Raw genomic sequence first — 27,824 nt, forward strand, 5'->3', positions numbered from 1 at the left:
GCGATTGTCTTTGTGTGTACACACAGCGGTTGTGTTTGTGTGTACACAGCTGTTGTCTGTGTGTGTACACACAGCTGTTGTCTTTGTGTGTACACACAGCTGTTGTCTTTGTGTGTACACACAGCTGTGGTCTGTGTGTGTACACACAGCCGTGGTCTGTGTGTGTACACACAGCCGTTGTCTCTGTGTGTACACACAGCGGTGGTCTTTGTGTGTACACACAGCTGTTGTCTTTGTGTGTACACACAGCGGTTGTCTCTGTGTGTACACACAGCGGTTGTCTCTGTGTGTACACACAGCTGTTGTCTTTGTGTGTACACACAGCTGTTGTCTTTGTGTGTACACACAGGGGTTGTCTTTGTGTGTACACACAGGGGTTGTCTTTGTGTGTACACACAGCTGTTGTCTTTGTGTGTACACACAGCTGTTGTCTTTGTGTGTACACACAGCTGTTGTCTTTGTGTGTACACACAGCTGTTGTCTTTGTGTGTACACACAGTGGTTGTCTTTGTGTGTACACACAGCGGTGGTCTTTGTGTGTACACAGCTGTGGTCTTTGTGTGTACACACAGCGGTGGTCTTTGTGTGTACACACAGCTGTTGTCTTTGTGTGTACACAGCTGTTGTCTATGTGTGTGCACAGCCGTTGTCTCTGTGTGTACACACAGAGACAACGGCTGTGTACACACAGAGACAACCGCTGTGTGTGCACACAGCGGCTGTGTACACACAGAGACAACCGCTGTGTGTGCACACAGCGGTTGTCTCTGTGTGTACACAGCCGTTGTCTCTGTGTGTACACACAGAGACAACGGCTGTGCACACACAGCGATTGTCTTTGTGTGTACACACTTGTGCTCGGAGACGAGTCTCAACTGCAGGCCGCGGCGGAGGTGGCGAGTGACGTCTGAGCCGGGGGCGTCTCTCCGCTAGGTGGACTCGGCCTTGAAACCGGTAGCCCATGCGGAGTGTAAACACCGGCCACGGGGTTGACCCGGGAGCACCCCTGGCACGCGTGGAGCTCGCCACACCACCACCCACTCAGGTCCCCCTGCCTGCTCCGGCCTTAATAGGCGCTCGCTAATGGCACTTGGCCCCGACATTCTGCGTGGTTTACACGGGGGATCTGCTTGTGTGTGTGTCTGGGTGTCTGCGTGCGTGCGCGTGCGTGTGTGTCTGCGTGTGTGTGTGCGTCTGTGTGCGTGCGTCTGCGTGCGTGCGTGTGTCTGTGTGCGTGTCTGCGTGCGTCTGCGTGCGTGTGCGTGCGTGTGTCTGCGTGCGTGCGTCTGCGTGCATGTGTCTGTGTCTGCGTGCGTCTGCGTGCGTGTTTGTGTGTCTGCGTGCGTGCGTGTGTCTGTGCGTACGTGTCTGCGTGCGTGCGTGTGTGTGTGTGTGTGTCTGTGCGTGCGTGTGTGCGTCTGCGTGCGCGTGTGTCTGTGTGTGCGTGCGTGTGTCTGTGTGCGTGCGTCTGTGTGTGCGTGCGTCTGTGTGTGCGTGCGTCTGTGTGTGCGTGCGTGTGTCTGCGTGCGTGTGTGTGTCTGCGTGCGTGTGTCTGTGTGTGCGTGCGTCTGTGTGTGCGTGCGTGTGTCTGTGTGTGCGGCGTTGGGGGATGCGCCAACCGCGCCGAGCCAGCGGCCGCAACGGGGCCCCTCAAAAGCCTCGCTTCAAACTCGTCCGTGGTCGTGCGACGCCCGCGACCGCTGCGAGTGGTCTCGCCTGCTCACAAGTCAAATAGGAAGCAGTTTCGAGTGACGCGGGGGTCTCGTGCGTTGCTTGGGTTGCTTTGGCCTGCCGTGAATTCCCACGCGACGGTGGGGGGGGGAGGAGGGGCGGGGGCGGCCCAGCTTCGGGCCAGGTCGCTTCTGAAAAATAAGCGTGAATAATCTCGATTTGAAGCTTTCGTCACTGCAGGAATCCATACTCTTGGGTTCTTTCGGTAAAGTCATCACGTAGTAGGTAGAAAATAAAATAAATCTCGACGTTTCGGGAGCAACACAACAAGCGCTCGTCATCATGAATGGTTGAGCGCGGGGGGGGCTTTGCCTGGTAAGGTAAAAATAATGGTTTCGTTTTATTGGTGCAGGTCATTTTTGTTGCACTCCTATCACGCCTTTGTCCTCTTTGTTGTTGTAACGTTCTGATCCCGTGCGCCTACTGGACATCTGTGATCGGAGAGCTTCACAGCTTTTCGGATTCCTCATGCAGCATAAATACATATCGTGATTCTGAGCTCGTTGATGGGCTCGGCCCGGTGACCGATGGCTCGCGTCGAGATCCATGGACTCGCACGGAGACCTGCAGACCCGCATGAAGACTAAAGTATTTTTAGAGAGACCCACAGGCTCACGTTGTTGTGATTCAGCCGGGTTCTCAGGCGTAACAGGTCGGTGTCTCAGCACGGTCACCGATGGCTCGGACAGAGGACCCATAGACTCGCTCGGAGACCAGCAGACTCGCATAGAGACCCACAGACTTTCACATATACCCCGTACACTCGCAGAGACGCATAGGCTTGCACAGGTACCTGCAGATTCGCACGTGGACCCACACTCGCACAGGGATCCAGAGACTCGTAGGTTCACTGTGACCAGCTTGTGCTGAAGCCAGTCTCTCTCAAGGGATGCGAGTTGGGGTGTGTCTCAGTCTACCGAGAAAGTCTTTGAAGTGCAATACAACAGCCCTTTGTGAATCTACTGCTGGATGAAGGCCTCCCCAAACTCCATGTCGTCACGGTGGAGAGATGTTTACTCCCTCGCCTGATATTCAGGAGGTCGTGGGTTCGATCCTGACCCTGACGCCTGCTTTATATTTGGAGTTTGTGTCTCTCTCTCCCCGTGGTCGCGTGGATTTTTCTCCGGGTCCTCCGTTTTTTCCCCTCCACATTTTATAATCGACATCACCACGCGTTTAGAGTTTGGCTACTACTATAACTTTTCACGATGATGATAAGCCACTTCGTTGAGCCATCATTTGTGGTGGCTGGGTCGCTTCTGAAAAAGAGCTACACAGCTGTTAAAATAAAAAAAGTTTAGTTTTTATTGTCGGTCATTGGGGGTTGTTTGACCATACTTCACCGTGCTGGTTAAAGCAGATTGTTGAAGGGCGTTCACCACCGATGATAGCCGTGGTGCGCTAACAGCTGTGCCGCCGCTCCCGGAGGCTGTACACAGACACACTGGTAGCGGCGACGCTGTTGGAAGTAATTCTGGTTGATGGTGGCAGTTGTGGTGGAGTTGTTGACGGTGCGTGGTGATGAGGTAGTGGTGTTGTCGGCATTGTTGGCGATAGTGGTGGAGTCCTTCACTGTGCGTGGTGGTGGTGGCGGCGGCGGTGGTGGTGATGACGATGAAGAGGTGGTGGAGTAGTTGGCAATATTTGTGGCAGTGGTGGAGTCGGTGATGGTTAGTAGTGGTGGTGCCGGCGATAAAGTGGCGGGCGGTGTTGGTGGCGGCGTTGTGGTGGCGGTGGGGTTGTTGACTGTGGGCAGCGTTGGTGGTAGTGGTGGTGCCGGCGATGAAGTGGCGGTGGTGGTGGACACCGCCTGTTTGCCCTCAGTCTGGAATTCCCGCTTGTAAAAACCGTGGAGGAGGAATGGTCATCATCATCATCTTCGCTCGCTTCAGGAATGTGACGATGGCGCGCCACTCGCTCACGCCGGGGGGAGCCAGGGTATGGGGGGGTGGAACCGGGGGGGGGGGTTGGGGGGGATTCGGGGGGGGGGGCTGCCGCTGCTTCTCCACCACAGTCAGTGCCGAGTGGCTCACGGTTCACAATGGGCGTGTCTGTGTGTCTGTACGTCTGTGTGTCTGTACATCTGTGTGTTGAACTTCTTTCGCACCACCTTGCGTAGGCGACCGTGGCTAATCGGGGGTGCGGGGTAAGAATAACGAACTCCAAACACAACAACAGCAACAACAACAAGAAGATGAAGAAGCAGTTTGAACAAAATGAGTTTGTTCAATCTTCAGATGGTTTAAAGGTGGCAGAGCGGCCAAGTGGGCTTCCTAATATCGGAAGGAAGAGAGCGTTCCAGACGGCCGTGGAAGCGGTCCCCCGTGAGCGCCGCGCGGTGCGGTGACCACCGTTTTTGTTCGATGGCAGAGCCACGAAGCCGACGCTGTTGCTGCTGCTGCGAGGAAGACAGGAGTTCGCGTGGCCGATGGTTTCATGTTCCCTTGACGAGATTGGCGAGTGGAGAGATGTTAACTTCCTCACCTGGTATACAGGAGGTCGTGCCTTCGATCCCGACCCTGACGCCTCTAGATCTGGAGTTTGCGTGTCTCTCTCTGCCTGTGGTTTGCGTGGATTTTTCTCCAGATCCTCCGGTTTCCCCCTCCGCATTTAGAATCAACGTCGCACTTTTATAGAGTACTAGCGTTAAGTACCCGGCGTTGCCCGGGTAAAAAATATATTTCAAAACTTCTCTTAAAAACCTTAGATATACATAAATAGATTCTAAGGTATTGTGAAAGCCCGGTGGGCTGTTTGTCCATTTCTCCACCAACAAAATTATAAGAGGCTTGCACAAGTCCAAAAAGTTATAGAAAGTGGGGGGTAAATAGTTGATCTCAAAGGTTTCCGAAAATTGCCGACCCCTCCCCCTCAAAAAAATATTGACCCTCACGTAGGTATATATACCTATACACCATACATACAACAGAGTAAGTAGTATCTCTTGACTCTGTAGTTGTATCTCCTGACTGTACAGTAGTATCTACTGAGCCAGTAGTAGCTGCTGACTGTTTAGTAGTATTTACTGACTGGTAACTACTGACTGTAGTAGTATCTACCGACTCTATAGTCATAACAACTAACTCTACCATAGTATATGCTGACTCTATAGTAGTATCCACTGACTATAGTAGTATCTACTAACTCTAGCAGTATCTACTCTATAGTAGTATCTACTGACTCTCGTAGCTAATGACCGTAGTAGTATCTACTGACTGTATAGTAGTATCTACTTACTGTAGCAGTATTTACTGACTGTAGTGGTATATACTGACTGTTTTAGTATCTACTAACTCTATATAGCAGTAATTACTATCACTACAGCAGTGCATACCGACTGTGGTGGTACCTGCTATCACTACAGCAGTGCATACTGACTGTTGTGGTACCTATGATTACAGCAGTGCATACTGACTGTGGTGGTACCTGCTATGACTGCAGCGTTGCATAATGACTGTGGTGGTATCCTGCTATGACTACAGCAGTGCATACCGACTATGGTGGTATCCTGCTAAGACTACAGCAGTGTATGCTGACTGTGGTGGTATCCTGCTATGACTACAGCAGTGCATGCTGACTGTGGTGGTATCCTGCTATGACTACAGTAGTGCATGCTGACTGTGGTGGTATCCTGCTATGACTACAGCAGTGCATGCTGACTGTGGTGGTATCCTGCTATGATTACAGTAGTGCATGCTGACTGTGGTGGTATCCTGCTATGATTACAGCAGTGCATGCTGACTGTGGTGGTATCCTGCTATTACTACAGTAGTGCATGCTGACTGTGGTGGTATCCTGCTTTCACTACAGCATTGCATGCTGACTGTGGTGGTATCCTGCTATGACTACAGCAGTGCCTACTGACTGTGGTGGTATCCTGCTATGACTACAGCAGTGCATGCTGACTGTGGTGGTATCCTGCTATAACTACAGTAGTGAATGCTGACTGTGGTGGTATCCTGCTATAACTACAGTAGTGCATGCTGACTGTGGTGGTATCCTGCTCAGAGTACAGCAGTGCATACTGACTGTGGTGGTATCCTGCTCAGAGTACAGTAGTGCATACTGACTGTGGTGGTATCCTGCTTTCACTACAGCATTTCATACTGACTGTGGTGGTATCCTGCTATGATTACAGCAGTGCATACCGACTATGGTGGTTCCTGCTATGATTACAGCTTTCACTACAGTAGTACATGCTGACCCATTCACTCATCATACACTAATTCACTCATCATACACTCACTCATCATATGATGACTCACTCACACATCATACACTCAATCACACTACCACTGACTCACTCAAACATCATACACTCAATCACACTACCACTGACTCACTCACACATCATACACTCAATCACACTACCACTGACTCACACATCTTACACTCACTCAGACTACCACTGACTCACTCACACATCATACACTCACTCACACTACCACTGACTCACTCACACATCATACACTCACTCACACTACCACTGACTCACTCACACATCATACACTCACTCACACTACCACTGACTCACTCAAACATCATACACTCACTCACACTACCACTGACTCACTCACACATCATACACTCACTCACACTACCACTGACTCACTCACACATCATACACTCAATCACACTACCACTGACTCACTCACTCATCTTACACTCAATCACACTATCACTGACTCACTCACACATCATACACTGACTCACTCACACATCATACACTCAATCACACTACCACTGACTCACTCACTCATCTTACACTCACTCACACTACCACTGACTCACTCACACATCATACACTCACTCACACTACCACTGACTCACTCACACATCATACACTCACACATCATACACTCACTCACACTACCACTGACTCACTCACACATCATACACTCACACATCATACACTCACTCACACTACCACTGACTCACTCACACATCATACACTCAATCACACTACTACTGACTCACTCAAACATCATAGACTGGGAGCGTCGTGCTACCAGCTATGGCTGCAGTTTGGTCGTACATGTTATTTATATCGTTTATTGTTAAAAGAGAATCACAGTTGCTATGATTAATGTTTTTTTAGCTGTATTTTGGTGATTTAGAAAACATATGGTTAATCTATCTTATGGTCGTTATTGTTTGACTTGCATCACACAGGGATTTGAGCACAGCGTTGTAACACGGTGTCTTTTGGATGTGCTGGTTTATCCAGGTTCTGTTGCGCGTCGTCGCTTCAAGACGATTCTAAAGAAATCTACAACCTTCGATTCCTTTGCGCGATTTAAAGAATCGATTATTGGTTCTTTCGGTAAAGTCACGTAGAAGGGAAGCAATATATTTGTATTATTTTGTTGTTTCCCTTCTACGTGGTGACTTTACCGAAAGAACCAAGAATATGGATCCCTGCAGTCACGAAAGCTTTAAATAAAAATTTAAATGAATGAGTTATATTTTGTTTTCTATAAATAAATAAATACACCCTTTAAAAATAAATAAATTTATGCGGACCGACACACCTGATGACGACCGTTTGTGTTATGGTCGAAACGTCGTGAGAATTTTTTTTGTTTTATATACATTTTATTATTTTATTGTTTCCCTTCAACGTGACTTTACCGAAAGATCTAAGAATATTAATGAGTTATCTTTTCATTTGTGTATTAAGTTTTAAGACGTTTTAAAATATATCTATTTTCCCGCTAGTAGCAGTATATATCGACTCCATAGCACAAAGTACTCACCTGACAGAGTGCCGTGACGAGGCCTAGTCCCGTGCAGAGCCCCCGGCCTCGCCTAGATTGCCCGGCCGGCCGAGGCTGTGGGCTGGGCCGCTCTGCCCCCCCCCCCCCCCCCCACAATAATCCTACTTAATCGCTATAATTTTAGTATCTACCGAGCCTATAATAGCAAGTGCACACATTGGGGGTGGAGGGGGAGAGAAGAGGACGTGACACTTTGATGAATTTACCTCAATGAGAAATGGCGTCCGCCCTCCGGCGTCCGTGTGTTGCCAGGGGCAACGCGCAGCAGCGAGCCGGTCGGTAAAAGTAAATAAATAAGTAAAGATGAATCGCGCTAAATCGTTAATGAAACCACTTTTAAAGTTTAGAGATGGGAAAACGAAACAGCCTATTCCCCACCGAGGGGGGCCCCGGGGGCGTGTCGCCCGGCAAATTTATTTCTACGCGAACCCTAAGGTCCTAGAGTCAGATCCCCAGCAAGCGAGCGTACGCAGACAGAGGGACAGACAGACGGACAGACGGACAGACGGACAGACAAAAATGCCTTTTATAGGTTAGATTTGACTGCTCTAAATTTCCACGTGATGATTGATGATAAGTCACTTCGTTGAGAAGCTATCGTTTTTTTTGCGGTAGCTAGGTGGCTTCTGAAAAAGAACTACTACGTAGCTCAATGGGCCTCACACCCGGTAAAATAAACTAAAATGGTTTTAGTTTCGTGTGTTCATTTGTGCCAAGAAGTTCACCTCCCCTGCTGTCCCACCACCTATCACGTGTAGATTCTGTACCACGTGCAGGCGAACAAACTTTTAAAGCGTATATGTTCGGACGTTTGTTGAATTTATTTCACACCGTACGTAGCCAACCGTGCAATGCATGTATGTTGAACTTCTTTCACACCATACGTAGCAAACTGCTATGTATGTATGTTGAACGTATTTCACACCGTACGTAGTCAACCATGCAATGAATTGGTCGAGTGACATTTTCATCTGTTGCGTAACGCTGTGCGGAAGCTACCTGGTCTGTTGCTCCGCACGAAGCTTCGGGTCTTCTCGGCCACGGTCATGCCCTCCCTTCTCTACGCTTGCAAAACGTGAACCCCCCCCCAAATGGAACATCTTCGCCGGTTAGAAACATTTAGGCTGGCCTGCCTACAATCTATGCTGGGTTTAACCAGGCTGGATTGTGTGAGGAGCTCACAAATCCTTGAAAGATCTGGGCGAGGTCCCATCGTCGGTGAGCTCCTCCGGCAGGCGAGGCTGCGTTGGCTGGGTCATGTAGCCTGCGTGCCCAGCCACCGCGTGCCCAGCCACCGCGTGCCCAGCCACCGCGTGCCCAGCCACCGCGTGCCCAGCCACCGCGTGCCCAGCCACCGCGTGCCCAGCCACCGCGTGCCCAGCCACCGCGTGCCCAGCCACCGCGTGCCCAGCCACCGCGTGCCCAGCCACCGCGTGCCCAGCCACCGCGTGCCCAGCCACCGCGTGCCCAAGCAGCTTCTGTTCGGCTGGATAAGAGGGGGCTAAGCAGGCGCGGCACGGGCTAGAGAAGAGATGGAATGATGCGGGACAGGACAACGTGGAGCCGAGTGGATGACTGGTAAGCGGTGGTGGAGGCAGTCGCCCTCCAACAACAACGGAGGGCAGGGCAATGCTCACAACAACGAGCAGAGCGCCAGGTGGCTAAAACACAGCAAGTTGGCACAGTCGGAGGCACAGGTGGTGCCATCTGACAGTCGTCGTCAGTCACTGTGCCCATTGCCCCTGGGTCTGCCCTGTGACCTCCTGCCAGCGGGCATTCGACACTTCACGTGGCCTCAACGTGCACATAGCCTGGCACAAGCATCGTGGTGACGTCACCACCACTTAGTGACGAATGGCGGTTGTTGTTATGTATATGTAGTGTATAGTGTTGGTGTGTGTGTGTGTATATAGTGTAAGTGTGTTGGTGTGTGTAGTGTATGTATCGTGTGTGTGTAGTGTAAGTGTGTGTGGTGTGTGTGTGTATATAATGTAAGTGTGTGTGTTTGTGTAGTGTGTGTGTATATAGTGTAAGTGTGTGTGTAGTGTATGTATCGTGTGTGTGTGGTGTGTGTGGTGTGTGTGTGTATATAATGTAAGTGTGTGTGTTTGTGTAGTGTGTGTGTAGTGTGTGTATAGTGTAAGTGTGTTTGTGTAGTGTGTGTGTATAGTGTAAGTGTGTTTGTGTAGTGTGTGTACGTAGTGTGTGTGTGGTGTATAGTGTGTATAGTGTACGTGTGTATATGTCGTGTTTAGTGTGTAGTGCGTGGTGTAATCGTATATAGTGTGTATGATGTGTGTGGTTGCGTGTGGTGTGGTTGTGTGCAGTGTATAGTATGCGTGTGTAGTGTGTGGTGTAAGTGTGTATAGTGTAAGTGTGTGTGTATGGTGTGTAGTGTGTGTGTGTATGTAGTGTAAGTGTGTGTGGTGTATAGTGTGTATAGTGTTAGTGTGTGTGTATATGTCGTGTGTAGTGTGTGGTGTGGTTGTGTGGTGTAAGTGTGTGTGGTGTATAGTGTGTATAGTGTTAGTGTGTGGTTTGGTTGTGTGGTGCGTGTGTATGTAGTGTATAGTATGCATGTGTAGTGTGTATAATGTGTGTGTAGTGTGGTTGTGTGTAGTGTGTGGTTTAAGTGTGTGTAGTGTATAGTGTAAGTGTGTGTGGTTGTGTGTAGTGTGTGGCGTGGGTGTGTGCAGTGTATAGTATGCGTGTGTAAGTGTGTATAGTGTTAGTGCGTGTGTGTAGCGCACACACTGTCGCTGATGAATGTGTGAAAATAATTCGGCTCTCCTTCCGTGTTTTCTCTGCTATAATTGATCTCTGCCTTTGTTTATTTTCCCGTGCCCTGGAGTGGCTGCTGCCCGGCCGCCACTGCAGCTGTCCTGGAGCTCTGACGGCTCAGCTCACTGGGGCCTCCACAAACGCACCGGCACCTCCACCCCAAAGCCACGCACGCACTCCCCTGGGGACAGCGAGGGGGTGTCAGGGACGACGAGGTGGTGGTGGTGTGTAACACGAGGAAGTGGTGGTGTGAGTAGCTAGGAGGTGGTGGTGGTGGTGTGAGTAGCTAGGAGGTGGTGGTGGTGGTGGTGGTGTCAGTAGCGAGGAGGTGGTGGTGGTGTGTAACACGAGGAGGTGGTGGTGTGTAACACGAGGTGGTGGGTGGTGGTGTGTAACACGAGGAAGTGGTGGTGTGAGTAGCTAGGAGGTGGTGGTGGTGTCAGTAGCGAGGAGGTGGTGGTGGTGTGTAACACGTGGAGGTGGTGGTGGTGTGTAACACGAGGAGGTGGTGGTGGTGTGTAACACGAGGAGGTGGTGGTTGTGTGTAACACGAGGAGGTGGTGGTGGTGTGTAACACGAGGAAGTGGTGGTGTGAGTAGCTAGGAGGTGGTGGTGGTGGTGTCAGTAGCGAGGAGGTGGTGGTGTGTAACACGAGGTGGTGGTGGTGGTGTGCAACACGAGGAGGTGGTGGTGGTGTGAGTAGCTAGGTGGTGGTGGTGTCAGTAGCGAGGAGGTGGTGGTGTGTAACACGAGGAGGTGGTGGTGGTGTGTAACACGAGGAGGTGGTGGTGGTGTGTAATACGAGGAGGTGGTGGTGTTAGTAGCTAGGAGGTGGTGGTGGTGTCAGTAGCGAGGAGGTGGTGGTGTGTAACACAAGGAGGTGGTGGTGGTGTGTAACACGAGGTGTGGTGGTGGTGGTGTGTAACACGAGGAGGTGGTGTGTAACACGAGGAAGTGGTGGTGTCAGTAGCGAGGAGGTGGTGGTGTGTAACACGAGGTGGTGGTGGTGGTGGTGTGAGTAGCTAGGAGGTGGTGGTGGTGTCTAACACGAGGTGGTGGTGGTGTGAGTCACGAGTAGTAGTAGGAGGAGGTGGTGGTGCTTGTGAGGATGGTGTTACACTTTCTCTTTACTGCATTGCCGTTTGCAGGTAATTTGAACCACTCCGATGGCCTGCACACTGAGGCATGTGTGTGTGTTCGTGTGTGTGCACGCGTGTGTGTGTGTGTACGTGTGTGTGTGCACGCGTGTGTGTGCGCTTATGTGTGTACGCGTTTGTGTGTGTGCGCGTGTGTGTGTGCGTGTGTGTGTGCGCGCGTGTGCGTGTACGTGTGTACGCGTGTGTGTGTACGTGTGTGTGTACGCGTGTGTGTGTACGTGTGTGTGTACGTGTGTGTGTGTGGAGCCGTGCTTTGCCCACTGGGCCATGTACCGGGTCGCGACGTCAGTTTGATTCTCGGCACAGCTCAAATCAGAAGTGGCCGGTGATGCTGGAGCTGGTGCTTGTGTTTGTGATTTCCCATCTGCGTGTGGTGTGTGTAGTGTGTGTGTTGTGTAGTGTGGTGTAGTGTGTAGTGTGTCTGTTGTGTAGTGTCAGTAGAGTGTATAGTGTGTGGTGTCTGTAGTGTGTTGTGTAGTGTGGTGTCTGTATAGTGTGTGTGTAGTGTGTGTGTTGTGTAGTGTGGTGTGTGTAGTGTGTGTGTTGTGTAGTGTGGTGCGTGTAGTGTGTGTTGTGTAGTGTATAGTGTGTTTGTTGTGTAGTGTCAGTAGTGTATAGTGTGTGGTGTCTGTAGTGTGTTGTGTGGTGTCTGTGTAACACGAGGTGGTGTCTATATAGTGTGTGTGTTGTGTAGTGTGGTGTCTGTGTAGTGTGTGTGGTGTCTGTATAGTGTGTGTGTTGTGTAGAGTGTGTGGTGTGTAGTGTAAGTAGAGTGTATAGTGTGTGGTGTCTGTGAGTGTGTGTAGTTGTGGGGAGCGATAGTGTAGCGGTTAGCGCGCTGCGCTATGAACCTGGCGACACGGATTCGATTCCCGCTCACGGTCAACACCAGTGACGATTATCTGAACCGGTCCCGGGCCTCCCCTAGGTCGACTCAGCCTTAAATGAGTACCTGGTGCTGGCCACCCACCCCCTCGTGTACCGTTACCGGCCTTCATAGGTGCTCGCTAACAGCACTTGCCCCAACAGTCAGTTTGTCTTTGTTGTGTGTAGTGTGTGTGGTGCACCTGGCCTGGCACAGACGCCGTGGTGACGTCACCATCACTTAGTGAAGAATGGCGGCTATTGGTGTGTGTGTAGTGTATTGTGTATGGTGTGTATAGTGTGTGTAGTGTATTGTGTGTGTTGTGTGTAGTGTGTAGTGTATTTTGTGTTGTGTGTAGTGTATAGTATGTAGTGTAATGTATAGTGTAGTATATAGTGTTTAGTGTAGTATGTAGTGTATAGTATAGTGTGTAGTGTATAGTATGTAGTGTATAGTGTGTGTAGTGTGTACACTTTAATGTAAACATTGATGCACTTCACCTACCGTGGATTGCCTCACTGAGTCTCAAGGAATATGTTCCGGGAGTGTCCAGCGACATTGGCAGATTCCTTTTAAAAATGTGAATTACACAAACTTCACTCACTCACTCGCTGTTGTTACTCAGTCTTACAAAAGACAAAGCTCCCCCGAGTAGCCTTAACAGACTGTTGGGGCAAGTCCTGTTAACGAGGCCGGCACGTCACACGAGGGGGTGGGTGGCCAGCACCACGCCCGGCCGCCTTTGTCTCCCCATTGGCGATGCTTACTACACACAGTGCCCAATTCTTATATTTGAGGCCGAATCGACCTAGGGGGAGGCCCAAGACCGTTTCAGGTAATAGTCACCGGTGTTGGCCGTGAGCGTGAATCGAACTCTAGTCTCCGGGTTCGTAGCACTATGCGCTAACCGCTACACCACCGCTCCTCACACTCTTTTACACACACTCACACACTAACACACTCGCACACTAACGTAGGCACACAAAGGTAAAAGACAAAGATCCCCCGTGTAGCCTTAACAGACTGTAGGGGCAAGTGCTGTTAGCGAGCACCTATGAAGGCCGGAACGGCACACGAGGGGGTGGGTGGCCAGCACCACGCCCGACCGCCTTTGTCTCCCTAGTGGCGATGTTTACTACACACCGCACCAGGTACTCATTTGAGGCTGAGTCGACCTAGGGGAGGCCCGGGACCGGTTCAGATAATCGTCACTGGTGTTGGCCGTGAGCGGGAATCGAACCCGGGTCGCCAGGTCCATAGCGCAGCACGCTAACCGCTACACACACACACACACGCTCACACACACACGCACACACACGCTCACACACACACGCTCACACACGCTCACACACACACGCTCACACACACACGCTCACACACGCTCACACACACACACGCTCACACACACTCACACACACACGCTCACACACACACGCTCACACACGCTCACACACACACGCTCACACACACTCACACACACACGCTCACACACACACGCTCACACGCTCACACACACGCACACGCTCACACACACGCACACGCTCACACACACGCGCTCACACACACGCTCGCACACACACACTCGCACACACACACGCTCACACGCTCACACACACGCACACGCTCACACACACGCACACGCTCACACACACGCTCACACACACACGCTCACACACACGCACACGCTCACACACGCACACGCTCACACACACTCACACGCTCACACACACACACGCTCACACACACGCTCGTACACACACGCTCGCACACACACACACGCTCGCTCACACACACGCACACGCTCACACACACGCACACGCTCACACACACGCGCTTACACACACGCTCGCACACACACACTCGCACACACACACGCTCACACGCTCACACACACGCACACGCTCACACGCTCACACACACACGCACACGCTCACACACACGCACACGCTCACACACACGCTCACACACACACGCTCACACACACGCACACGCTCACACACGCACACGCTCACACACACTCACACGCTCACACACACACACACGCTCACACACACGCTCGTACACACACGCTCGCACACACACACACGCTCGCTCACACACACGCACACGCTCACACACACGCACACGCTCACACACACACGCTCACACACACGCACACGCTCACACGCTCATACACACGCTCACACACGCTCACACACAATCACACCCACACCCAGGGCAAGCAACTCCAATCGGAGAGGCGACCGAGTTGGGAATCAAACCCAGGCGCCTCTTGCTGTGAGGCCCGAGTGTGAGCGCTGTGCCACCTCCCCTGAGCACGGTTGGCTGCTTACGGTGCAGAAGAAGTTCAGTGTACACATACAGACGCGTTGTGACGGAGGGGTGGCTAATGGTGGCCAACGCGTGGTGATTCCCCCATGTCGGACGTAACGGGAAGTGTCTGTGTTGTGCGTGTGTTGTGTGTGTGATGTATGTGGTGTGTGTGATGTGTGTGTGATGTATGTGGTGTGTGTGATGTGTGTGTGTGATGTGTTGTGTGTGATGTGCGTGTGTGTGATGTGTGTGTGTGATGTGCGTGTGTGTGATGTGTGTGTGTGATGTGCGTGTGTGTGATGTGCGTGTGTGTGATGTGCGTGTGTGTGTGATGTGCGTGTGATGTGCGTGTGTGTGTGTGATGTGCGTGTGATGTATGTGGTGCGTGTGATGTATGTGATGTGTGTGATGTATGTGGTGTGTGTGATGTGTGTGTGATGTATGTGATGTATGTGGTGTGTGTGATGTGTGTGATGTGCGTGTGTGTGATGTGTGTGTGTGTGTGATGTGTGCGTGTGTTGTATGTGTGTTGTGACGAGCGTGTTTGTTGTGTGGTGTGATGTGTGTTGTGTGTGGCATGAGTGTTGCCTGCGTGTTGTGCGTGTGTTGTGTGTGTTGTGTGCGTACGGGACACGTGCTCTGTCCCCCCCCCTGCAAGCATCAACGTCAACACAGAGCCAACAAGGGTTGTGGGAGGTAGGGTGGAAGTGACGAGGTGGTAGGTGGGTGCCATGTGGGGTTCCTGATGGCCGTGTCGGACACCGCTGAGATCCTGGGTATACAGGAGGTCGCGGGTTCGATCCCAACCCTGACGCCTGCTGTGTATTTGGAGTTTGTGTCTCTCTCTCATCATCATCATCGTGGCTAGGAGATGTTGACTACCTCGCCTGGTATACAGGAGGTCGTGGGTTCGATCCCAACCCTGACGCCTGCTGTGTATTTGGAGTTTGTGTCTCTCTCTCATCATCATCATCGTGGCTAGGAGATGTTGACTACCTCGCCAGGTATGCAGGAGGTCGCGGGTTCGATCCCAACCCTGACGCCTGCTGTGTATTTGGAGTTTGTGTCTCTCTCTCATCATCATCATAGTGGCTAGGAGATGTTGACTACCTCGCCTGGTATACAGGAAGTTGTGGGTTCGATCCCAACCCTAACGCCTGCTGTATATTTGGAGTTTGCGTGTCTCTCTCATCATCATCACAGTGGCTATGAGATGTTGACTACCTCGCCTGGTGTACAGGAGGTCGTGGGTTCGATCCCAACCCTGATGCCTGCTGCTGTATATTTGGAGTCTGCGTGTCTCCCTCTCCACGTGGACGCGTGGATTTGTCTCCGGGTCCTCCGGTTTTTCCCCTCCACGTTTAGAATCGACGTCATGCACTCAGAGTATTTGGCTGCTACTAAAAATGTCCAAATGCCTGAGCTATCGTTTGTGGCTAAGTCGCTTCTGAAAAGGAGCTACAAAGCTCAGTGGGCCGTGCCGCGGTGATTAAACAGGGTCCTCATGTGCATCAAGTTGCAGGTCTCGGTCCAGTAACCCGTACTTTATATAGAGACCCATAGACTTGCACAAAGACTCGTCGACTTAACACGGAGATTTGGACTCGCAGATACCTATATAGACCTACACAGAGACCTTTGGACCCTTTGACTCACACTGAGACCCATAGACTCGCGCATGGAGACCCATAGACTCGCATGGAGACCCTTTGACTCACACTGAGACCCATAGACTCACGCATAGAGACCCATAGACCCGCATATAGACCCATAGACTGACACAGAGACCCCTACACTCACATATATACCCATAGACTCACATATAGACCAATAGACTTGCATAAAGACCCATAGATTCACATACACCCATAGACTCACATAGAGACCCATAGACTCACGTATAGACCCCTACACTCACATAGAGACCCATAGACTCACATATAGACCCATAGACTCACATATAGACCCATAGACTCACATATAGACCCCTACACTCACATAGAGACCCATAGACTCACATAGAGACCCATAGACTCGCATGTAGACCCATAGACTCACATATAGACCCATATACGTGCATAGACCCGTAGACTCACATAGACACCCATAGACTGACACAGAGACCCATAGACTTGCATAAAGACCCATAGATTCACATACACCCATAGACTCACATAGAGACCCATAGACTCACGTATAGACCCCTACACTCACATAGAGACCCATAGACTCACATATAGACCCATAGACTCACATGTAGACCCATAGACTCACATATAGACCCATATACGTGCATAGACCCGTAGACTCACATAGACACCCATAGACTGACACAGAGACCCATAGACTTGCATAAAGACCCATAGATTCACATACACCCATAGACTCACATAGACACCCATAGACTCGAATAGAGACCCATAGGCTCATATATAGACCCATAGTCTCACATATAGACCCATAGACTCACATATAGACCCCTACACTCACATAGAGACCCATATACTCGCATAGAGACCCATAGACTCACATATAGACCCATAGACTTGCATAGACCCGTAGACTCACATAGAAACCCATACACTCACATAGAGACCCATAGACTTGCATAAAGACCCATAGATTCACATACACCCATAGACTCACATAGAGAGCCATAGACTGACACAGAGACCCATAGACCCGCATAGAGACCCATAGACCCGCATAGAGACCCATAGACCCGAATAGAGACCCATAGACTCGCATTGAGACCCATAGACTCCCATAGAGACCCATAGACTCACATAGAGACCCATAGGCTCACATAGAGACCCATAGACTCACATCTAGATCCATAGACTCACATAGAGACCCGTAGACTCGCATAGAGACCCGTAGACTCGCATAGAGACCCATAGACTCGCATAGAGACCCATAGACTCGCATAGAGACCCATAGACTCACATATAGACCCACAGACTCTCATAGAGACTCATAGACTCACATAGACACCCCATAGACTCACACAGAGATCCATATACTCACATAGAGACCCATAGACTCACATAGAGACCCACAGACTCACATAGAGACCCATAGACTTATAAAGAGACCCATAGACTCACATAGAGGCCCATAGACTTACATATAGACCCATAGACGTGCATAGACCCGTCGACTCACATAGACACCCATAGACTGACACAGAGACCCATAGACTTGCATAAAGACCCATAGCTTCACATACACCCATAGACTCACATAGAGACCCATAGACTGACACAGAGACCCATAGACCCGCATAGAGACCTATAGACTCGAATAGAGACCCATATACTCGCATAGAGACCCATAGGCTCGCATAGAGACCCATAGACTCACATATAGACCCATAGACTTAAAAAGAGACCCATAGACTCACAGAGACCCATAGACTTACATCGAGACCCATAGACTCACATAGAGACCCATAGACTTACATCCAGACCCATAGACTCACATAGAGACCCATAGACTTACATAGAGACCCATAGACTCACATAGAGACCCACAGACTCACATAGAGACCCATAGGCTCACATAGAGACCCATAGACTCACATAGGCTGAGTTGTGGTTCTATGGAGTTCTCAAGTGCAGCGAGTTGACGGCCTCAGCCCGGTCACCTGGAAGAGGGAGGAGGGAGGGCGGGAGCAGAAGCAGGAAGGGGGTCTGTGGAGGAGAGGGGTAGGGGGGTGTAGGTAGGGGGTAGGAGGAGCAGGGGGATAAGAAGGGGGGTAGGAAGGGGGTGGTAGGAGGAGGGGGTGGGAGGAGGAGGAGGAAGGGGGTAGCCATCCTTTCCTGCAGCCCCACGTCGCATTAAGATTATAGGGGGATGGAGAGGGTGACCCTCCACTCTGCACGCACTGGTATGTGAGTGGGTGAGGGGTGAGCGGGGTGTGTATGTGAGTGGGTGAGGGGTGAGCGGGGTGTGTATGTGAGTGGGTGAGGGGTGTGTAGGTGTGTATGTGAGTGTGTGAGGGGTGAGCGGGGTGTGTATGTGAGTGGGTGAGTGGGGTGTGTATGTGAGTGAGTGAGGGGTGTGTATGTGAGTGAGTGAGCTGTGAGTGGGGTGTGTATGTGAGTGGGTGAGGGGTGTGTATGTGAGGGGTGTGTATGTGAGTGGTGAGCGGGGTGTGTATGTGAGTGGGTGAGGGTGAGCGGGGTGTGTATGTGAGTGGGTGAGGGGTGAGCGGGGTGTGTGGGTGAGGGGTGAGCGGGGTGTGTAGGCGAGTGGGTGAGGGGTGAGAGGGGTGTGTATGTGAGTGGGTGAGGGTGAGAGGGGTGTGTGGGTGAGGGTGAGCGGGGTGTGTATGTGAGTGGGTGAGGGGTGAGCGGGGTGTGTTTGTGAATTGGTGAGGGGTGAGCGGGGTGTGTATGTGAGTGGTGAGAGGGGTGTGTAGGTGAGTGGGTGAGCGGGGTGTGTGGGTGAGTGGGTGAGGGATGAGCGGGGTGTGTATGTGAGTGGGTGAGCGGGGTGTGTATGTGAGTGGGTGAGCGGGGTGTGTATGTGAGTGGGTGAGCGGGGTCTGTATGTGAGTGGGTGAGGGGTGAGTGGGGTGTGTATGTGAGTGAGTGAGGCGTGTGTATGTGAGTGGGTGAGGGGGGTGTATGTGAGTGGGTGAGGGGTGTGTATGTGAGTGGGGTGTGTATGTGAGTGGGTGAGTGGGGTGTGTATGTGAGTGAGTGAGGGGTATGTGAGTGGGTCAGGGGTGAGCAAGGTGTTTATGTGAGGGGTGTGTGGGTGAGTAGGTGTGTGTGTGTACGTGTGTGGGGAGCGGTAGTGTCGCGGTTTGCGCGCTGCACTACGAACCTGGCCATCTGACTTCGATTCCCACTCATGGCCAATACCCAGTGACAAAGATCCCCCGTGTAGCCTTAACAGACTGGAGGGGCAAGTGTTGTTAGCGAGCACCTATGAAGGCCGGTAACGGCACACGAGGGGGTGGGTGGCCAGCACCACGCCCGACCGCCTTTGTCTCCCTAGTGGCGATGTTTACACATCGCACTAGATACTCATTTGAGGCCGAGTCGACCTAGGTGAGGCCCGGGACCGGTTCAGATAATCGTCACTGGGTGTTGGCCGTGAGCGGTAATCGAACCCGGGTCGCCAGGTTCACAGCGCTGCGTAGCGCTGACCCGCTACACCACCGCTCCCCACACACACACACGCACACAGAGGCATACCTTTAATACGTTAATATCACTGACACGCACATTGTGATACGTTCACGGCCTTTTGTAAATCCACCGCTGGATGTCAGCGATCCCGTGGTATCGCTGACGACTCCTCGACCGTTGCACCCCGGCCCATTCCTTAATGGGTGCTCGCTGACAGCACTTGCCCCATCAGCCCCGCGGGGATGTCCGGCGGCGGCGGCGGCGGGGTGCTTCGAGTCCGTGGGTCCCTGCAGTCGGAATGCACAGCGGCGTCGCCTCCTCATTCACGACCTTGACATCGCCGGAATTTTGGCTCTCCGCGAATCGCATCTGGAACTCCCGACACGACTTCTGCATCGAGAGAGAGAGATATATAAAGTGATGAGATATAACATGACGAGAGATAAAGCGACGAGAGATAAAGTGACGAGAGATAAAGTGACGAGAGATAAAGCGATGAGAGATAAAGTGACGAGAGATAAAGTGACGAGAGATAAAGTGACGAGAGATAAAGTGATGAGAGATACAGTGATGAGAGAGAAAGCGACGGGAGATAAAGCGACGGGAGATAAAGTGATGAGAGATAAAGTGATGAGAGATAAAGTGACGAGAGATAAAGCGATGAGAGATAAAGTGATGAGAGATAAAGTGACGAGAGATAAAGCGACGAGAGATAAAGTGATGAGAGATAAAGTGACGAGAGATAAAGCGACGAGAGATAAAGTGACGAGAGATAAAGTGACGAGAGATAAAGTGACGAGAGATAAAGTGACGAGAGATACAGTGATGAGAGAGAAAGCGACGGGAGATAAAGCGATGAGAGATAAAGTGATGAGAGATAAAGCGACGAGAGATAAAGTGGTGAGAGATAAAGTGATGAGAGATAAAGTGATGAGAGATAAAGTGATGAGAGATAAAGTGATGAGAGATAAAGTGATGAGAGATAAAGTGACGAGAGATAAAGTGACGAGAGATAAAGTGATGAGAGATAAAGTGATGAGAGATAAAGTGACGAGAGATAGTGATGAGAGATAAAGTGATGAGAGATAAAGTGATGAGAGATAAAGTAACGAGAGATAAAGCGACTAGAGATAAAGTGATGAGAGATAAAGCGACGAGAGATAAAGTGATGAGAGATAGTGATGAGAGATAAAGCGACGAGCGAGATAAAGCGACGAGAGACAAAGCGACGAGCTGTATTATTTACGTGATTATTTAATGTCATTTATTAAACCAAAGTGCTATTGACGAGCACCTCCGGAAGGTTTCCCTCGCGACTACCAAGGGGATTCTCTACTACGCATCATCCATGTTGACAATATCTTTGGGTGTGGAGCGGTGGGGGAAGAGATGACGATCACGGTCGTGGCGGTGATCATGCGAGGAGGAAATTCCAGAGTGGAGCCGTGCGAGGGAAGAAGCAGAGGGAGGAGTAGTGTGGCCTGCAGTGTGGCGGACTCGTGGGTGGGTGGGTGAGTGAGAGAATAGGTGAGTGAGTGGGGAGAGATTGGGTGAGCCGGTGGGTGAGTAAGTTGGAGAGACTATGGGTGAGTGGATGGGTAGGTGAGTGTCTGAATGAGCGAGTGAGGGAGTGGGTGACTGAGCGGGTGAGTGGATGGGTAGGTGAGTGTCTGAATGAGCGAGTGAGTGTCTGAATGGGTGAGTGAGGGAGGGAGTGAGTGAGTGAGTGACTGAGCGGGTGAGTGGATGAGTGTGTCGTGACCTGCATTGTGGTGAGGTGAGTGAGTGAGCGGGTGGGTGAGTGGATGAGTGTGTCGTTGTAATCTGCATTGCGGTGAGTGAGTGAGCGAGTGAGTGGATGAGAAGTTGTTTGTGATCTGAAGTGTGGTGAATGGGTGAGCGAGCGAGCGGGTGAGTGGATGTGTTGTGACCTGCAGTGTGGTGAGGTGAGTGAGCGGGTGAGTGGATGAGTGTGTTGTTGTGATGATCTGCATTGTGGTGAGTGAGCGAGTGAGTGGATGGGCGTTCTTTGTGATCTAAAGTGTGGTGAATAGGTGAGCGAGTTAGTGAGTGAATGAGCTGGTGAGTGGATGAGTGTGTTGTGACCTGCATTGTGGTGATGTGAGTGAGCGGGTGAGTGAATGAGCGGGTGAGTGTGTTGTTGTGGCCTGCAGTGTGATGATGGATGAGACTCAACAATCCACAGCTTATTTCGGAAGCCACTGGGAACTCTTCTCAACCAAGATTCAAAACGCATTTTTTCAGAAATGCTTTGTGTATGTTTCGTTAAGACTGTGTAAGAACCTCCTGGTTACTACACCAGCCCACAGGGGATTATTGTGTCCGTCCGTCGTGCATCAAAAAATGGGAGGGGTGGGGCTGGGTGGAGAGGGGAGGGTGGGGAGGGGCTGGGTGGGGAGGGGAGGGGCTGGGTGGGGAGGGGAGGGGCTGGGTGGGGAGGGTGGAGAGGGGCTGGGTGGGGAGGGTGGCGAGGGGAGGGGCTGGGTGGGGAGGGTGGGGAGGGGCTGGGTGGGGAGGGTGGGGAGGGGAGGGGCTGGGTGGGGAGGGGCTTGGTAGGGGGTGGGAGGGGCTGGTGGGGAGGGAGGGAGGGGCTGGGAGGGGCTGGGTGGGGAGGGGCTGGTCACCCCGTGGTGCCCTTATAAAACTCAACGTTTCACCTACTCACGCCGGCTTGTGCGCGCCCTCACAGTGGGGCATATTGTGCGGGACACCCCACGTGGTGGTGCCGCCGTTGACCCTGGCCACTGACCGAGCAACCCAACGTTCCTACTACCAGCTCCCTCCGCGGGAGAACGTGTCAAGTCAAATGTATAACGTGGCATTCCATCCCAGGATCCCGATGCGTGATGCATGAAAAGCAGGAAGTGGAAAACAGAACCCAGGTGGCAACGCGACCGAACTGGAGAGAGGGAGGGGGGCAAGGCCACTTTAAAGGGATGGGGTTTCAGAGCGAACGAAAATACATCAAGCGGCTCCAGATCGCCCCCGTTTCAAGCGGTGAAAGCTTCCAGTTTTGTCCTTCCCACCCCGCACCTCCGATGAGTGCCATTGTCCCCGTGTGGTGGTGTGAGAGGAGTTACACGTGGTGGTGTGAGAGGCGTTACGTGTGGTGGTGTGAGAGGAGTTACGTGTGGCGGTGTGAGAGGCGTTACGTGTGGTGGTGTGAGAGGCGTTACACGTGGTGGTGTGAGAGGCGTTACGTGTGGTGTTATGAGAGGCGTTACGTGTGGCGGTGTGAGAGGGGTTACACGTGGCGGTGTGAGAGGCGTTACACGTGGCGGTGTGAGAGGCGTTACGTGTGGTGGTGTGAGAGGCGTTACGTGTGGCGGTGTGAGAGGCGTTACACGTGGCGGTGTGAGAGGCGTTACACGTGGTGGTGTGAGAGGCGTTACGTGTGGCGGTGTGAGTGGAGTTACGTGCGGCGGTGTGAGAGGGGTTACGTGAGGCGGTGTGTGAGGAGTTACACGTGGCGGTGTGAGAGGCGTTACGTGTGGTGGTGTGAGAGGCGTTACGTGTGGTGGTGTGTGAGGAGTTACACGTGGCGGTGTGAGAGGGGTCACGTGTGGCGGTGTGAGAGGGGTCACGTGTGGCGACAGTCGCCTTGGGAGTGGCAGTGTCGGAGTGACACGGGGGGGGCAGCTTGTGCTCGCTGGCGCTGACCGCGACGGGCTCGTGGACTGGTGGTGGTCTGATGATGGCGACCTGGCCGGGCCCCGTCACCGTCATCGCCGTCACCGCCGCCGTGTCGAGTTGTACAGCAGCAATCCAAATGCTCTAAAACGCGTGACGTTCATCCTACGTATGTAGGGAGGGGTGGGGGCGTCGAGGGGGTCCGGCGGTAATTATCCCTGCAGTGACTAATGAAGGCGGAGGGGGTGGAGAAGGGACGTTGGGGGTGTGTGGAGTGGGGGGGGGTCTCGATCGCTGACTCCCGGGGCTCCGATTAGCACGGTTGGCTTCGGTGGTGGTGGTGGTGATTGTAGTGGTGTGGTGAGATGGTGGATGTCGTGTTGTGGTGTATGTGTGTGTTGAACTTCTTTCGCACCACTGTACGTTGCCGACCGCGCTCAACGGAATTGCGGGGCAAGGATAACAAACAAAACACTAAAAATCTGTTTCTGAGGAAGTGAGTTTTCAATCTCGGTGGATTTAAAAGTGCATAGCTCCCAATGGCTTCCTAAATAAGCCGCTGATTCGTCCACCCGTGTTGAAGAGTCGGCCTGGAGCAGACGCCGACCGTTTAGTCGCATCCATCATCACAACAACTCATTCACAAACTCACTCATTCACAAACTCACTCATTCACAAACTCACTCATTCACAAACACACTCACTCACCACAATGCAGGCCACAACAACTCACTCATTCACAAACTCACTCATTCACAAACACACTCACCCACTCACTCACCACAATGCAGGCCACAACAACTCACTCATTCACAAACTCAGTCATTCACAAACACACTCACCCACTCACACACCACACTGCAGGTCACAACAACTCACTCATTCACAACTCACTCATTCACAAACTCACTCATTCACAAACACACTCACCCACTCACTCACCACAATGCAGGTCATAACAGCTCACTCATTCACAACTCACTCATTCACAACTCACTCATTCACAAACACACTCACCCACTCACTCACCACAATGTAGATCACAACAACTCACAACTCACTCATTCACAAACACACTCACCCACTCACTCACCACACTGCAGGTCACAACAACTCATTCACAACTCACTCATTCACAAACTCACTCATTCACAAACACACTCACTCACTCACCACAATGCAGGTCACAACAACTCATTCACAACTCACTCATTCACAAACACACTCACCCACTCACTCACCACACTGCAGGTCACAACGACTCACTCATTCACAAACACACTCACCCACTCACTCACCACAATGTAGATCACAACAACTCACTCATTCACAAACACACTCACCCACTCACTCACCACAATGCAGGTTACAACTCACCCACTCATTCACAAACACACCCACTCACCACACTGCAGGTCACAACAACTCACTCATTCACAAACACACTCACCCGCTCACCCACCCACCCGCTCACCGACCCACTTCCTCAATATCGTACGGGGCAAAAGAGTCCTCACGGCCGAGGCGCCACCCCCCCCCCAGCCTCCCACCCCCCCCATCCTTACCCCCCCCCCTCGCGTCACTGGTTGGCAGGAGACGTCGGTGCGGGCGCAGACCCACGGTGAGGCTGGGAGCGCCAAGCGGCCAGCGACCGTCGGCGCTGTCAGAGTTGGTGATGGATATTGAGGTTGACCGCGTTCCGTCGAGTTGAGCCGAGGTCATCGTTCTGGGTTCAGAGCTTTGTGGGGGAGAGAGAGGGACCCGGTTTGATGTGGTGGAGGAGGAGGGAATTCCGCAGCTGAGACACGGAGAGAAGCGAGGTCGACCTGCAGTGGTGGTGAGTGGGTGAGTGGGTGAGTGAACGATTGAGTGGGTGGGTCGGTAGGGGAGTGAGTTAGTGGGTGAATGAGTGGGTGAGTGAACGAGTGAGTGAGTGGGTGGGTAGGGGAGTGAGTTAGTGGGTGAGTGAACGAGCGAGTGAGTGGGTGGGTAGGGGAGTGAGTTAGTAAGTGAGTGGGTGAGTGAACGAGCGAGTGAGTGGGTGGGTAGGGGAGTGAGTTAGTAAGTGAGTGGGTGAGTGAACGAGCGAGTGAGTGGGTGGGTAGGGGAGTGAGTTAGTGGGTGAATGAGTGGGTGAGTGATCGAATGAGTGGGTGGGTAGGGGAGTGAGTTAGTAAGTGAGTGGGTGAGTGAACGAGCGAGTGAGTGAGTGGGTAGGGGAGTGAGTTAGTGGGTGAATGAGTGGGTGAGTGAACGAGTGAGTAGGTGGGTGGGTAGGGGAGTGAGTTAGTAAGTGAGTAGGTGAGTGAACGAGTGGGTGAGTGGGTGGGTAGGGGAGTGAGTTAGTGAGTGGGTAAGTGAGTGAACGAGTGGGTGAGTGGGTGGGTAGGGGAGTGAGTTAGTGAGTGGGTAAGTGAGTGAACGAGTGGGTGAGTGGGTGGGTAGGGGAGTGAGTTAGTGGGTGAATGAGTGGGTGAGTGAACGAGTGTGTGAGTTGGTTGGTAGGGAAGTGAGTTAGTAAGTGGGTAAGTGAGTGAACGAGTGGGTGAGTGGGTGGGTAGGGGAGTGAGTTAGTGGGTGAATGAGTGGGTGAGTGAACGAATGTGTGAGTGGGTGGGTAGGGGAGTGAGTTAGTAAGTGGGTAAGTGAGTGAACGAGTGTGTGAGTGGGTGAGTGAAAGAGTGAGTTAGTGGGTACATGAGCGAGTGAGTGAGTGAACGAGTGTGTGAGTAGGTGGGTGGGGGAGTGAGTTAGTCAGTGGACGAGTGAACGAGTGTGTGTGTGCGAGTGGGTGGGTGTGGGAGTGGGTGAGTTTGTGAGTGGGTGGGACAAGTCAGTGAGTTAGGGGGAGTGTTCTGGTTATTCATAGGCGCTGCTACTCGCTAGCAGCACTTTCCCCCCAGTCTGTTAAGGCTATATCGGGGATCTTTGTCTTTGTTTGTGGTTCGGGTTTGATAGGCCGCCCTGGTCATGACCGCAGTGTGTTGTATTGAAACGTAGGCCATCGTGTGCCAGCGTCAGGGTATAGCCTGAACAGACTTTTGGGGCAAGTGCTGTTAGCGAGCAGCACCTTTGAAGGCCGGCACACGAGGGGGTAGGGTGACCAACACCGCTCCCGGGCCCCCTTTGTCTCCCCAGTGGCGATGTTTACTACACACCGCACCAGGTTACTCATTCGCCGACCTAGGGAGAGGCCCAGAAACCGGTACAGATAATCGCCAGTGGTATTCGTGGCCGTGAGCGGGAAGCGAACTTGGGTGGCCGGGTTCATAGGGCAGCGCGCTAACCGCTCCACGCCCGCTTCCCGCACACCCACAGTGGCAAATCATTGCCCCCTACTGGCATCATACTTGGCGGCCGCCTGCAGGCCCAGGTTTACCACCTCCTGCCGCACAGGGGCAGCTGCCGCCACTGCGGGTTGCCGTTTTATAATCGGAGACGTGAATATCATCATTGTGATCGCTCTTGATTGTTTAGCCAGGAAAGCCTCACCGAGTCTCTTGACTCCTCTGCGCCTTCCAACCCGAGATGGGCCCGGCACTGCGCGCCACGGTGGCTAGGAGATGTTGACTACCTCGCCTGGTATACAGGAGGTCGTGTGTTTGATTCCAACCCTGACGCCTGCTGCTGTATATGTGGAATTTGCGTGTCTCTCTCTCTCTCATCATCATGGAAGCTAGGTAAATGTTAACTACCTCGCCTGGTATGCAGGAGGTTGTGGGTTCGATCCCGGCCCTAACGCCCGTTGTATATCAGGAGTTTGCGTGTCTCTCTCTCTCTCTTTCTCTCTCCCCATGGTCATGTGGATTTTTCTCCGGATCCTCCGGTTTTTCCCCTACCACATTCAGAATCGACGTCACGCATTTAGATTATTTGGCTGCTATAAATCCGCCACTTGGTTGAGCTGTCATTTGTGATGGCCGGGTCACTCTGTAAAAAGAGCTCGTAGCTCAATCGGGGCCTTACACCTGGCAAAATATAAAAAAAGAGTTTCTAATTTAGTTTATTAGCCCTGACGTGTGCTGCGTGAGTGGGTGGAGGGGGGGGGGGTTGACCCTTGTCCGTGCGCGGAACGGCGCTACAAACCCCATCGACTCTGCGGCCGACTCTGGCCAGGATGATCCCGTCAGCCGCTGGGGAAGACGAAGGCCCAACACCGCCCCCCCCCCCTCCCCGCCTCTCGTGTGCAGTGCCGGCCCCGGTAGGTGCCCCCTCTGCCAGTGTGTTGGCAAGGCTACACGGGGGACCTTTGCCTGTGTCGCGCGCAGGGCTGAAGGCGCAGCTGTACTACGTGCGGGATGGCGTCGTCTGCCAGAACGCCTTCTCCTTCGTGCTGCCTGTGCCGGGGGACATGGGCAGCCTGCACTTCACCTGGCACGCGTCCACGCCGGTGGGCGGCACGCTGCGC

The 27,824-nt window shown here is 52.4% G+C and overlaps 1 protein-coding gene across 1 annotated transcript in view; it reads left to right on the forward strand.

Annotated features, from left to right (window-relative positions):
• Positions 1-27,824, forward strand: part of RYK (receptor like tyrosine kinase) — a 73,421-nt gene that overhangs the window by 10,445 nt on the left and 35,152 nt on the right. Inside the window, exon 2 of the mRNA XM_032980276.2 lies at positions 27,685-27,806. Within this exon, the coding sequence (XP_032836167.1) occupies positions 27,685-27,806 (122 nt within the window). The remainder of the gene's footprint in view (positions 1-27,684; positions 27,807-27,824) is intronic.

Source organism: Petromyzon marinus, chromosome 64 (assembly GCF_048934315.1).
Source record: "Petromyzon marinus isolate PM22_M1 ecotype Great Lakes invasive population chromosome 64, UKy_Petmar_22M1.pri1.0, whole genome shotgun sequence".
NCBI lineage: Eukaryota > Metazoa > Chordata > Hyperoartia > Petromyzontiformes > Petromyzontidae > Petromyzon > Petromyzon marinus.